The 14,888-nt window shown below is 37.2% G+C and overlaps 1 protein-coding gene across 1 annotated transcript; it reads left to right on the top strand.

The window, feature by feature from the left end:
- On the top strand, nt 1-13,780 carry LOC112057135 (uncharacterized). The gene is made up of 8 exons (XM_024097627.2): nt 1-135; nt 3,234-3,257; nt 4,484-4,689; nt 7,155-7,284; nt 7,750-7,914; nt 8,188-8,366; nt 9,186-9,292; nt 9,433-13,780. The coding sequence occupies exons 1-8, from the start codon at nt 90-92 to the stop codon at nt 9,548-9,550; spliced, it is 975 nt and encodes a 324-aa protein (XP_023953395.1). The 5' UTR covers nt 1-89; the 3' UTR covers nt 9,551-13,780.
- The last annotated feature ends 1,108 nt before the right edge of the window (nt 13,781-14,888 follow it).

A 14,888-nucleotide genomic window follows, 5' to 3' on the forward strand; every position in this document is an offset into this window, starting at 1 on the left:
CTTCCATTGAGAACAACGTACCAGTCGTGATCCCTACTTGAGACGGGACGGTTAAAGTACAAACAACAGTACAAAGAAAAAGTTTAAAAATGAAAGAACTCATAGTTTTATTGGCCATTGCCTCATTGTCTTCGGGTATGTTAATTTTATTAAGTTAGTTATGTTTCGTATTATTTTAACTCTAGTTTGACCTCACCTTCGCCTATATTATTTTCTAATCATGATCCCAATTTTACCCGCATAGTTCTTGCGAGAAGACGGGAATAAAAGCCTATGTTGCTCGGTGATATTATAGCTTTTAATTGATAAAAGAATTTTTAAAAACGGTCCAGTAGTGTTGGAGTTAACCGTCGAAACGACTAAACTGATTTAGACAGTCTTTCACAATTAAGCAGGTAGAATAGTATTTTGTTGAATTTAAAAAGTGTAGGTAATTCATTGTCACTTAGTACTAAGAATAAACTGAATTGATAAAGCGAGCTAACTGAATGCAATAAAAAATGAATTAATTCGCCTGTGACAAGAATTTACACTTAAGTTTAATTATTATTTTTTTACGTAAGTACGAAGAAGTTTATCGTTCAATGTCGTTCGTCTTTTTTTAAATTAATATAAATACTTGTAAGCTTGTAAGTAAGCTTACTTTGATATTATTTTTATATATTTTGATTTAGTATATATATCCTTAGAACGTTTTATCATATAAATCATTACTAATATATAAAGCTGAAAAGTTTGTTTGTTTGATTGAACGCCCTAATCTCAGGAACTCCAATTTGAAAAATTCTTCCTGTGTTAGATACCCCATTTATCGAGGAAGGCTGTAGGCTATATATTATCCCCGTTTTCTTACGGAAACAGGAACACGCGGGTAAAACCGCGCGGCGTCAGCTAGTACATAATAAAAAGAGAAGTTGTTAATACCTTTCCCACATAATGGATCTCTGTATCTAGTCTGGGTTAAAATAATAAAATTAATTAACATACCGAGGTCCGAGTTTATCTTATCTCACATTTTATTGCTTTCGATATTTGTATAAAAATAAATTCTTTGAAGAGAAAAAAAATCTTGTTTGTTTATATAGTTTTAGCGTTCCGTAGTCAGGAAAGAACTCTTATAATTTCGCTACATCCGACTATCTGTATAACTGCGGCTTAGCTCGGAGATCCTTAGTTCTGGAGATGGAAGCGGGTTAACTTGTTAGGAGGAGGATGAAAATCCACAGCCCTATCGGTTTCTACGCGAAATCGTACCGGAACGCTAAATCGCTTGGCGGTACGTCTTTGTCGGTAGGGTGGTAACTAGCCACGGCCGAAGCCTCCCACCAGCCAGACCTGGACCAATTAAGAAACCTCAATCGGCTCAGCCGGGGATCGAACCCAGGACCTCCGTCTTGTAAATCCACCGCGCATACCACTGCGCCACGGAGGTCGTCAAATATAATATTTCGTAAATACATTGTACATTAGGCTCGCCGACTAAGTGGTAAAGTAAAACTATTTTTTTAAGTTTAAGTAAAACTTTTCAGTCATGTGCATTTTAGGAATTAAATATCACGTGTCTCAAAACGATGAAGGAATAACATAATGAGGAAACTTGAGAATTTCTTCAATTCTCTACGTGTGTGAAGTTTGTCAATTCGCATTGGGCCAGCGCGGTCTAGTATTGGTCTAACCTTTCTCATACTGGGAGGAGAGTCGTGCTCAACAGTGACCCGAAAATAGGTTTCTAATGATGATGATGATGAACCTTTTAAACGTTGTTAAATTATGTATATAATCTCTATTTAATTTGTCTTTTCATCTTCATAATCGTGGTATAGTGGTCGTGGTTGCTGCGAGGAGCGATGATTTTATTAATAGAAACTAGCAGACATCCGCGGTTTCATCTGCGTTATTCCCATTCCTGGTTTACCTATCACGGTGGGAATTACGGAAATAACATCTATGTTATTTGCTGATAATGTAGCTTTCCATTGGTGAGAGAATTTACAAATTCTTTCACCAATGGAAAGTCGGAAATCGGTTCAGTACTTTCGGAGCCTATTCGTAGCAAACAAACAAATCGCATCTCTTTATATTATTAGTTTAAACAAGTAAGCTAGTAGTACTATCACGACAAGCTCTATTATTTTACCCTACTACTGTTACATAGACAAATTGGATTACTCATTCGCCCCTTGTCCTCCATACAACAACGAACATATTTTATTGTCTCGCCCATAAACGTAATAAAATGTCCAGACTCCGTCTCCGGAACTAAAAAGTAACGCATCCCAAATTTGCCAGTTCGCATATACGCAATGGCGTGCACAAGGTTTTTAGCTGGGGTATGCAGTATAGGTACAAATACTTAATGAATCCTTAGGGTATGCATTGCGTTTATGCATCTATGAAGTGCATGCCACTGCATATACGAGTATTTATACGTAGACGCCGATACGCACAAACAGACTACCATTAATTTCCTATATTTAGCTATACGCTTCACATTCACACATTGGCAGCGAGACACCGTCTGCTTTTCTCTCTCATTTATTTATTTACCTTTTTTATTTTAATGTAATGTTAATATAAAAATATAAAATAATACAAGACACTATTAAAAAAATATAAAAAATAAACCCTGCCGGTGCGGGACATTTGAGTGCCCAAGTAACCGGTGGTCAGGCCTCCAGAGTGAGGAACCTCCTCACAATACGCGCCGTCTCAAGAATCACTGCCTTCTGTATCCGACTCTTGGTCGAAGCTTATAAAGCCATTGACTGAAACAACCATCGGAACAGTTGACTCAACATTCCACATGGCGGTAAGCGAGACACCGTCTGCTTATTATTAGTCTATGGTGTCGCCTTATTCAATTTAACGAGACTCAAGACTTCACGTCCACAAATGCAATTGATGATTTGCTCAACTTGAACACATCGCAGTCGGTAAATGAAATAATACCATCATTGATTGAATGATGTTCAGCTTTTTAGTGCTATCTCAAAAGGAAAAACGGAGCCCTTATAAGATTACTTTGTTGGCTCTTTATTTTGGGAATACGTGGAGGTTGCTTAGACCGTATAATCTGGTCTACCGTATACGGAATCAAACTTCAATGCGCATTGAAATAGTGTGGTGAATATAAACTCCATATCTCCTTATATTAGGAGGAAGGCTTAGCACTGTGGGTCGTTAAAATAGGCTGATAATGATGATTTAATTTTTTTTTTTTGGTTTTGTTTCAGGAATACAATATAATGGCCTTCGAGGTAAGTACAAACTTAACAGAAAAAAAATTATGATCATTTTTACGTTAGCGTACTTAACGTAAACTTTTTTTTCTGTTTTTAAGTTTCACGTCAGACGGATAAGCCGTTCTAGAACAAATTATCATAAAACGTATCAAAATAAGTATTTTTAAATTATAAAAATATTGAGAAATAATATACTTAACAAAGATTACAGTGTATTATTGGAAATAGATAGGCAACTTTAACTTTTTTTCGGAACGCCTGTGATAGCGCCATCTAGTAACTAGCTACGGTATTTTTAGTATAGTATCCATTATGTTATAAAAATAATTATGCATAGTTTTTGTAAAGCGAGAGATTTTTGATTTTGTAATAGTTGAAGAAACCAATTAAGAAAAACAAAAAAAAAGACAAAAGTTTTCTACCCGGGCTCGAACTCAGGTTTATTAGATTGTACCTTTGTTTTGCACCACTAGGCCTAATGACAATGTGGAACAACTTTGAAATTAATGTATACTTACTGTCTTTCTTTAATAATCCCTTTGCTTTAGAAATACAAACACATTCTTCCTATTACGCGTCAAAATTAAAAGAATAAATAATTCTTTTTTTTTCGGTTTTTTTTTCCGTACTTCCACGGTTCAAATCTCTAAAAACATTGTAATACATACACACCATATGTAATTGAATTTACTATCCTGGAATCTTAAATCTAGGATGTAGATGGCGCTGCTACATAAAGATTTCACGTTCTTCTAAGTTCCCATGGCATGATACTTAATATAAATATTTTAAATTTTAAGAAGTGTAGAAAACTAGCCGATACATATGTATAAAGTGCCGATGACATTGGCCAATGACACTCACAAATAACGTGGCTTTCTAGTGGTTTTTTAAAATCGGTTCAAAATCTTTCTGATTATAGTCTTAAGTCTATATAAAGTTAAAATCGACGCCTTCCGTGACCAGAAGGCTGGCCTATATTTAGTTCAGAGAATCAGTATTGCCATACAACATGGCAATACTGCCAGTGCCAGCCTTCTGGGCACTTTACTAATGATCATCGATTCGGTTGAATTCTACGACACCTAAGTCTGTAGATATAATTTTATATTTCCTTTTATTTTATTTTATAATAAGTTTATTTTAGGTTAGTTACTAGTAGTTTAATTTATCATTGCCAAGTGAATTAAATAAAGTCCCGCATGTATGTCAGAGTTAAAATAAATTGTTTGTCCTTTCAGTAAAATTTGGCTGGTCAGATGCACTCGCAGACAAGGAGTATTTCTTCAAGATACCTCGGACAGTGGTGCAGGCGGAGACTGAAGGTTGGCGAAGAACCGAGCGCCCTTCAGGACCGCTAGAAGAGTTACGGATGTATTGCTCTCCGGGAAAATATGTCTGCCCTTTGTACGATCCTTCTGGATTTGTCGCCGGCTTGCAACTTGCTGTAAGTCATCATCATATTTTTTAATGGCCCACTGTAGTGACGAATGCCGAAGTTCCGCGACGCGTCAATCAGAAGCGTGAACTTTTGCAGACCGTCAAGACGAGAAATGTCGCGTATCTAGGGCACGTGCTACGACACGAGAGATACGAGCTTCTACAGCTCATCTTGATGGGAAAGGCTGCTGGTAGAAGAGGCGTTGGTCGCAGGAAAAAATCTTGGCTGAGAAACATCAGAGAGTGGACCGAGATCGCGAGCGCCGCACAATTATTTCGCCTCGCGAAGGATAGAGACGAGTTCAAGAAACTGACTGCCAACCTTCGCCAGTCGGAGAGGCACCCTAAGAAGAAAACTGTAGGGGAAGCCTTCTTTCAAAATAAATTAGGATTGTGTAGCTTAGACCCACCATGCTTCTTCGCAGTTCTTTGGTAAACGCAAGTCAGGTGTTTTAATAATAAGAGTTTTTAAAACACGAGGTCATTTTGCAACAAGAACGACATCTAATCAATGATGTTAGATACTAGATACATAAATAAATAATGGAATTAAAGACAAAATTGTGTCAGTTTGGAAGCTATTATTCGTATCACTTTTTGCGGTGATTTTGTAGGGACGTAACCGATCTATAGTATAAAATTATCATTGCATCTTAATCTCAAAATCATCTGAAAAGAGAAATGTCTCATCGCGAAATCTCTAAAACCGTTTGACGAAGAAAGATGAAATACGGCAGGGAGATAGTCAGTAGACGTCCGCAGAGAACTAATTATGTGACAGGGCCGGATTAAGGAGGTCTAAGGGTGGACGCGGACGTCATCTAGTTAAATTAAGAAATAAGATAGACACTGTAGAATTTCTTGTTTAGTACATTTTGAGCGTGATGTTTCAGTTGCTTGGATTTTATATTCAGCAGTAAAATTCTTGCAATTGAATCCATATTTTTTTCCACGAGATAAAAGTACCCACGCCGATATTACATTTTTAAAGTACGAGTATATAAACCTTAGTGATTTCCAAGGAAAAAGCAATTTCATATACATCGTTATCGTGTTGCTATAACAATTCGACACGAAAGAACAAATTGATGCTTTCGTCACTGGTCAGAAACCACAATGCAATCGTTTATCTAATTTGTTTGAATGACATGATCGGAGACTAACGCAACGGATACAATGGTACGATTGTGGTAACTACAGATATTCTAGAAATATCTAAGACTTGAAGTTGTTTATTTACTGTAGACTAGCGGACGCCTGCGACTTCGTCCGCGTGGAAATCGTTGTAAACCCGTATATTACCCTCTTCGATTTACATTTTCGCATGTGTTATGTATTCGTTATCAAACCATATTCGGCTCACTGCTGAGCTCGAGTCTCCTCTCAGAACGAGATGGGTTAGGCTAATAGTCCACCACGCTAGCCCAATGCGGATTGACAGACTTGGCACAGGCAGAGAATTAAGAAAATTCTCTGGTAAGCAGGTTTCCTCACGATGTTTTCCTTTACCGTTTGAGACACGTGATATTTAATTTCAAATTAAATATCACGTGTTAATTGCAAACAACTGAAAAGTTGGAGGTGCATGCCCCGGACCGGATTCGAACCCAGACCCTCCGGAATCGGAGGCAGAGGTCATATCCGCTGGGCTATCACGGCTTTATTATGTTTGTGTATAATGTGATAAGTATAATGTCCAGTAGTCATATATCTAGGGGTATAAAAATCTTGAATGACAATATATTTAGTATTTTTCGTAGTAAGTAGTACATATACCAATTTTTGATTTGATGAGAACTTTCCACCAGTATTGGTTGTGACTCCTCATTGGTAATGATACCATTCACGTTTTTTTGGATGTTCATATTACGTGTGGATAAAGGGGGAGTGAAATTTTGTACATGAGTTAAAGTAGTATTTTAAAATTAGGATTGTAGGACTTAGGTACTAATCATAAGAAAATAAGCTAATTGATTGTTAATTTTTGTGTCACACTCAGTATGTAGGTATGCTAACACTAAAAATGTAAAAAAAAAATTCAACCGACTTCCAACACATAAAATAACCTAAACTAAAAAGCAAAAAACAGCATCGTACCTATATGCTACCTTCTGATCAATTTGAAGGCGGCACTAATCCAATATCGTGTTTTAATTTAGGCCGTTTTTTGAATGAACCGCAGAAATTTTGTAATTTAAACTGATTGAATTAGAACATCACAGGCTTGGCAGCGCCTTCAATTCGCGCATTTTTTGCTTTTTAGTTTAGGTTAATTTTCGTGTTGGAAAAACAAAATGCCTTGACTGGTGACAGAAAGGCTGGTTCAATTTTTGCGCAAAGGATCAGCCTGGCTATCCAACGCGGAAATGCAGCCAGTATTCTTGCCACCGTTCCACGTGGGCATGATTTGTATAGTTATTAGGTTTTATTAGCTTAAGGTCCTTATTGTATTCTTTCTTTGTATTCTTTCAGTTCCCAGCTGAAGATCTGGTGACTCCAACGTTCAAAGCAGACAAGTGGTTCACAAAGTGGAGCATGCCGGCGACTGACGGCGAGCCTGCTAAGGAGTACCTGGCTATCACACAATTCTTCGTTTCAGAAGGTATTCCGTTTTTTTTTATTAATTACAAATTAGCCCTTGACTATGGTATGACCTGAGTGGCAGCGTCGGCCCAGAGTAAATTTTAAAATGGAGCCAGATCCAAATAAGTCGGCTCTCCTGTTTGTTCCTTATAATATGCAGATACCTATACCAAATTGTGAGTGTAAAGTAAGAACGGAACGCGAAGATCTCGACCCTACTCTGGGGTGAATATCAGGCTCAGTACCGTCTATGGTGACAAGGATTATCATTTAGGCGCTCTCTAGGATTTGGCGCCAGAAGCGACTGCTCCGTTCGCCGTATAGACGGGCCGGCCCTGCTGAGTGGCATGTCGATTCTCTTTCTACGATCGCTAACGCTTCGAAAACTAGAAAAATGTACGGGAATGACATTTGCTATCGACAGGTCACGTGATCAAGATCTGTCTACTTCTACTCATAGAAAAAAAATCGTAATATTTTCCAGAATCCTTAGCAGCGGGCGCTGGTCCACAGGTGGAGAATGGCGCCACTCTGCAAGATGGCGGCGTGTGGGTCAACGACCCTGACGGACAGCTGATGCGCATCCCGAGCACAGAGGCAGAGCTTAACACTACATTGTTCAAGAAACAGAACTGTGTGCCTAATATGGGTAATTATAAACAAAAATGCTTAGTTACAATAAAACACCCCTAATAGCCTCCCCCTTAAACCCCTGGGCTTAAGGGTGCACCTTCTCGTGGTGTACCAACGCTCTGGCGATCGATAAATGGCGGTATATCTTCTTGTGTGTGTTTCTTCTTTAAAAAAACTCGTGTCCCTTTTGAGATGTGCACTGTCTTAAAACCATATTTTTTACTAACTCAAGTCCTCATTCGCACGCACGTAGTAGTAGCTAATATAAATATGTTTCAATGTATTCCAGGAACTCACTACCACTACAACATGACACGGGATACTCTGTGCGAAAATATACTGCCGTGGTTTGCAGTTACAACCAAGGGGTACTTAGTAGGTGTTGGCCTTCAGTTTTTCGGCAAGCTCACCCAGAAACCCAAGGAAAAGGACTGGTTCGAATCTTACGAAGGAAGAATGATAGCAGAAGTAAATACTTTTATTTTACTATTCATTGCTTTAACCACAGACTGCCTACTAAAGTCGGTGGCTTAACGGACTTATCTTGGGGCGGAAACTGCGGCCCAGCCCGTACCTTGGATCTTGGGAGGCCTCTAAATCTTTTGAGGACCTTCAAAGTTTTCAGGCCCCTAAGACCCGAGGCTAGAGGCGGATCAACACTACCAGGTGGCCTTAATTTTTATCAATCCTCCTCTTTCAATAGTATTTGTCACATATGTGGGTCGTGACTACCTCCACCCTTTAATTTCAGTTTTATTGTGTTACGCCGGCCTGCACTATCTTTGGCCACCCGTAGAGCATTGTAGACCATGGTGTCAAGTGTGGTAACATATAGGGCTGTCTAAGATAAATCGGACTACACCACATGGTAGCGTTTAACAGCCCTGTATTTCGGCTCTAGGGAGGGAGGGGCAGGGGGACAACGAGGGTTGGGTTCAATCAGCTTTAGCCAAGCGATTTAGCGTTCCGGTAGGATGTCGTGTAGAAACCGAAAGGTGTGTGGATTTTCATCCTCCTCCTAACAAGTTAGCCCGCTTCCATCTCAGACTGCATCATCACTTACCACCAGGTGATATTGTAGTCGAGGGCTAACTCGTAAAGAATAAAAAAAAAGCTTTGCCATCCTGGGCCTCCGATGAACTTAGTCCGGTACCTCTTCAAAATCTGCCTTGGGATCTTGTTATAGAAAAAACTACTACTATAGACTACATTTAACCTAACGAAGCATTTTTGGAGACTATATTATGCTGTAACTAACCTAATAAGAAACTTCACCATCTGTTTCAGTCGACCATCCCACTAGGACCAGAATGCCTCTATAGAAATGCAGACACGTATCCAGTTTTTAGTCTCCACATTTATTACATCGATGATCCTTGGAATATAAAGTGCAGGTAAATTTACATACAAACTGTATCCCATAAATTGCACTTTTAACCGTAGTCCTTTTTTAATTTTTTAAAATAATCTTTCACTATTGGAAAGCTACATTATTAACGAATAAGCAAGTATAAATAAAAATTCTGTTTTTCAGACCAGGAGACTCGATCAAGCCGGCCGATGTAGTGAGTCGACTCATGATAAACGTGGACAGATACTCAAAATCCTTGGTGGACAACATAAAGAAGATATTTACTGTTAATAAGACTTAAGAATTATCAAGATAATTAAAGATTATCAATTTACTCTGCCGCGGAATAGAATGGAGGCGTAAATTTCGCCTTACTACGCGAGGATCGCGTGAATTCGCGGGAATACTCGAGAACTTCATCAACTCTTGACACCGTACTACCGACAATGGCGTAGCTACCCAGGGGCTAGCTTTAATATTTTTACTTGATTAAACCTAACCAATTTAGATAGTAGTGAGGTCCCATTTTTTTTTTATTTGCACCAGGGCCCTTGGTTACCTAGCTACGTCACTGATTACTGACCGACTGTGGGAGTACTACTACATAGTGGGAGTTTTCAACATTTTCATACTGTTACTATCGCGTTGACGTAAACGCGAATTTATATGGAATTGAAACAGTTGTGCAGTTGTGCCACGAGATGGCGCTGTTTAAATTGCTTAGAAATTCGCGTTTACGTTAACGCGACAGTAACGGTATCAAACTGCCACTAGGCCCTCAGATGACACCGCTAGAGATACCGGGAATTCTCGTTAATGTGCGACGATTGTCCTACGATCTTTTTGGCTCTTAATTAGTCTGCTCAAAAAATGTACTTCTATATTCTCATTCCGCGGCAATTATAAATTAAGCTTATTGAAATAAAAATAATTGTGAAAGATAAACTACCTAAGTATTTTATAAGGACTACCCTTCAGCAGTACCTACACAAGTTACAAAAACAGACAAAAGATATTTTAAACTTTTAGATGAAATACCTATCACGCTTTTGCTTTGTCCATAATGGGGATGATGACTAGGTTTGAATATATTGATTTTTATGATACATTCGGGTAAATAAGGTCAATGTTAACTAATTTATAAATAAAAAGCAAAGATTGACTGAATATTTGCAAAATAAATAAGATTAATAAATTTCAAAATCTATTAAAAATATTTTATCGTAATTAGATGAAAATTACAGTTTTAGCTTCCTTACATTAATTATGACATTGTGACATTTTTTACTATGTGAACTATAAACATAAACGCAGAAATAACAAAGATATTAGTAATTTTGTTTAAACGCCCATACAAATCTAACGATCATTAATTGCCTACGACGTCATAAGTTCGTACCATTTTGTATGGGGCGTTTTTCAGGGATCCGCGGCAGCGCCGCAAATCTGACCCTTTAAATCCCTGTAACTCCGAAAGTAATGCTCGCAGATACCCTGTTACTTTTACAAAATTGCTTTACTTACTTACTTGCATACTCTTAATTTATATACAATTTAATAAACTGTCATCATCCCTATTATGTGTAAGGTATCTCGTAGATCTTATACCTACACAATAAGACACAATAATTATTACAAATAAGACCTATGGTTCCCGCAGGATTTGTGAAAAACTGAATTCCACGCGGACGAAGTACCGGGCTAGTAGTAAAATATATTAATTACTAATATAATATAATATTATATAGAGGTTAAGTAGGCAGGGGGTAATATATGAATCTAATGAACCGATTTTGAAAATTCTTTTACCACTAGAAAGCCTATATTTTATCTCCGTATTCTCACAAGAACGGGACCTTCGCGGGTGAAATCAAAGGGCGTCAGCTAGTTAGTAACAAAGAAATATTATACAAATATTGTCTGTCAGATTAAATATTACGTAGATAACGTACCTATTATATTATGTAACATATTAAGACTTAAGAAAATTGCTTATATAAACTGTTTAATATTCAAGCAAATATATAATTGTTGCATTTAGTTAGCTGGTTCAATTATTATTAAAGTATTTATGGTATACCTAGTAACTATACAATGGTTAATTATTTATACTTTTAAATAAATAAAATGATGTAACCGTATAAGTTTGAGTCACATCAATGGAAATAACGAAATAACGGGATGTTATTACCTCTAAAATATTTCATCATTATCCACACAGATTAAGAATAATAGGCAGAAGGAGCGCACGAAACACGACGGTGTCGTAGCCGCTTCAAATACGAAATTCAAAAAACAATACATTCTCGTGTCAGCACCCCTAGCAAAGTGGGACGTTGAATCTCTTTCTACGATCGCTAACGCTTCGAAAACTAGAAAAAATGTATGGGAATGACAGATATTGATAACGTCACCTGTCGATAGCAAAAGTCATTCCCATACATCTTTCTAGTTGTCGAAGCGTTAGCGATCGTAGGAAGTGAATCGACGTGCCACTTGGTTAGGGGGCAATTTATTAACTAGTTTAAGAACTGATTTAAGAAGTAACTAAATTTATAAAGTGTCAATTCTTTGTATTGAAACCAGCGTACCCAGGGGCGTGGCCTAAATAACTGTTTAAAAATTAAATATGTCACCCTTACTTTAGAGTTGAATATTATTTACCTATTCCTTTTGTCACAGAACAAAACAAGACTGCTAGTACATGCGCGGACACGTTTGCGTTGTTCCGCATACCCGGGTGTACGCGGGCCACGCCCCCTTGCTACTTCTATTGCTAAAAGCGTTAGCTTTTAGCGTTGTCTGCTCTGTAGTATTATCCCTACCTAAGTATTTTATAAGGACTACCCTTCAGCAGTACCTACATAAGTTACAAAAACACAAAGATATTTTAAACTTTGAGATGAAATACCTATCAGGCTTTTGCCACAGTAAATAGTATATCTTTACTCTGCTTTTGCTTTGTCCATAATGGGGATGATGACTAGGTTTGAATATATTGATTTTTATGATACATTCGGGTAAATAAGGTCAATGTTAACTAATTTATACATAAAAAGAAAAGATTGACTGAATATTTGCAAAATAAATAAGATTATCAAAATCTATTAAAAATATTTTATCGTAATTAGATGAAAATTACAGTTTTAGCTTCCTTACATTAATTATGACATTGTGACATTTTTTAATATGTGAACTATAAACATAAACGCAGAAATAACAAAGATATTAGTAATTTTGTTTAAACGCCCATACAAATCTAACGATCATTAATTGCCTACGACGTCATAAGTTCGTACCATTTTGAATGGGGCGTTTTTCAGGGATCCGCGGCAGCGCCGCAAATCTGACCCTTTAAATCCCTGTAACTCCGAAAGTAATGCTCGCAGATGCCCTGTTACTTTTACAAAATTGCTTTACTATTAGCATACTCTTAATTTATATACAATTTAATAAACTGTCATCATCCCTATTATGTGTAAGGTATCTCGTAGATCTTATACCTACACAATAAGACACAATAATTATTACAAATAAGACCTATGGTTCCCGCGGGATTTGTGAAAAACTGAATTCCACGCGGATGAAGTCCCGGGCTAGTAGTAAAATATATTAATTACTAATATAATATAATATTATATAGAGGTAAAGTAGGGGGTAATATATGAATCTAATGAACCGATTTTGAAAATTCTTTTACCATTAGAAAGCCTATATTTTATCTTCGTATTCTCACAAGAACGGGAACGGGTGAAATCAAAGGGCGTCAGCTAGTTAGTTACAAAGAAATATTATACAAATATTGTCTGTCAGATTAAATATTACGTAGGTAACGCACCTATTATATTATGTAACATATTAAGACCAAAGAAAATTGCTTATATAAACTGTTTAATATTCAAGCAAATATATAAGCGTTGCATTTAGTTAGCTGGTTCAATTATTATTAAAGTATTTATGGTATACCTAGTAACTATACAATGGTTAATTATTTATACTTTTAAATAAATAAAATGATGTAACCGTATAAGTTTGAGTCACATCAGTGGAAATAACGAATACCGGGATGTTATTACCTCTAAAATATTTCATCATTGTCCACACAGATTAAGAATAATAGGCAGAAGGAGCGCACGAAACACGACGGTGTCGTAGCCGCTTCAAATACGAAATTCAAAAACCAATACATTCTCGTGTCAGCACCCCTAGCAAAGTGGCACGTTGAATCTCTTTCTACGATCGCTAACGCTTCGAAAACTAGAAAAAATGTATGGGAATGACAAATATTGATAACGTCACCTGTCGATAGCAAAAGTCATTCCCATACATCTTTCTAGTTGTCGAAGCGTTAGCGATCGTAGGAAGTGAATCGACGTGCCACTTGGTTAGGGGGCAATTTATTAACTAGTTTAAGAACTGATTTAAGAAGTAACTAAATTTATAAAGTGTCAATTCTTTGTATTGAAACCAGCGTACCCAGGGGCGTGGCCTAAATAACTGTTTAAAAATTAAATATGTCACCCTTACTTTAGAGTTGAATATTATTTACCTATTCCTTTTGTCACAGAACAAAACAAGACTGCTAGTACATGCGCGGACACGTTTGCGTTGTTCCGCATACCCGGGTGTACGCGGGCCACGCCCCCTTGCTACTTCTATTGCTAAAAGCGTTAGCTTTTAGCGTTGTCTGCTCTGTAGTATTATCAGTATTATGCGGATGTCAAGGAGACACGTGACGTTTGTTTTTTTTATGGATTTCACCGCCTTCATCACGCTGCTTGTAAAGGCTCACTTTGTATGATCTTTGAGAAGAAACTCAACAATGAGCCCAATAAGTGTTGTTATTATTGATAATTAAAAAAAGTGCTGACGACATCAAGCGAGTCGCAGGGATTCGCTGGATGCAGACGGCTCAGTATCCTGATGTTTGGAAGTCCCTACAAAAGGCCTATGTCCTACAGTGGACGTCCATCGGCTGATATGATGATGATGATGATGAAAAAAGTGTAGACGAGTAATAGTAACTTGTGATAGTTCTATGGGAAAAGCAACGGAAATAATCGAATCAGCTGCTCAAACAGGCACATAACAATGGAGTACAAATATTATTTCTTTATATGAAATACGTATATAAATGAGAGTTTAATTAATTTTTAATGTAACACATTGGACAAGTAAAGGCAACAGTGCATAATGAAAGTCATATCATTACTTCTGGCAGTAGGCGTTGTCGCCGGTAAGTTATCATTGGTTTTTCTTCATCAACTTCTAATGAGACGATTTTTTTTTTGTTTTTTTTTTTATTCTTCACAAGTTCTTCACAAGATTCTCAATATATCACGCAAATTAACGCTAGTATTTATTTCGCAAGGATATGTCACACGAATTTGGGGTACTTAGGTCAGTTTTTCGGTTATAACCCGAAATAACAATAGGGATGATGACAGTTTTTTAAATTGTATATAAATTAAGAGTATACTAATAGCAAAGCAATTTTGTAAAAGTAACAGGGTATCTGCGATCATTACTTTTGGAGCTACAGAGATTTTAAAGGTCAGATTTGCGGCGCTGCCGCGGATCCCTGAAAAACGCTCCATACAAAATGGCAAAATGGATTTAGTGACGTCGTTGGCTCGTTG

The sequence above is a fragment of the Bicyclus anynana genome, chromosome 21, assembly GCF_947172395.1.
Source record: "Bicyclus anynana chromosome 21, ilBicAnyn1.1, whole genome shotgun sequence".
Taxonomy (NCBI): Eukaryota; Metazoa; Arthropoda; class Insecta; order Lepidoptera; family Nymphalidae; genus Bicyclus; species Bicyclus anynana.

Excerpts from the sequence above, each read along its gene's own strand:
- LOC112057135 (XM_024097627.2), top strand. The coding sequence starts at position 90 with ATGAAAGAACTCATAGTTTTATTGGCCATTGCCTCATTGTCTTCGG. Across the intron at positions 7,285-7,749 it reads ACAATTCTTCGTTTCAGAAG|AATCCTTAGCAGCGGGCGCT; the intron begins GTATTCCGTTTT and ends AATATTTTCCAG. Across the intron at positions 8,367-9,185 it reads AAGGAAGAATGATAGCAGAA|TCGACCATCCCACTAGGACC; the intron begins GTAAATACTTTT and ends CATCTGTTTCAG.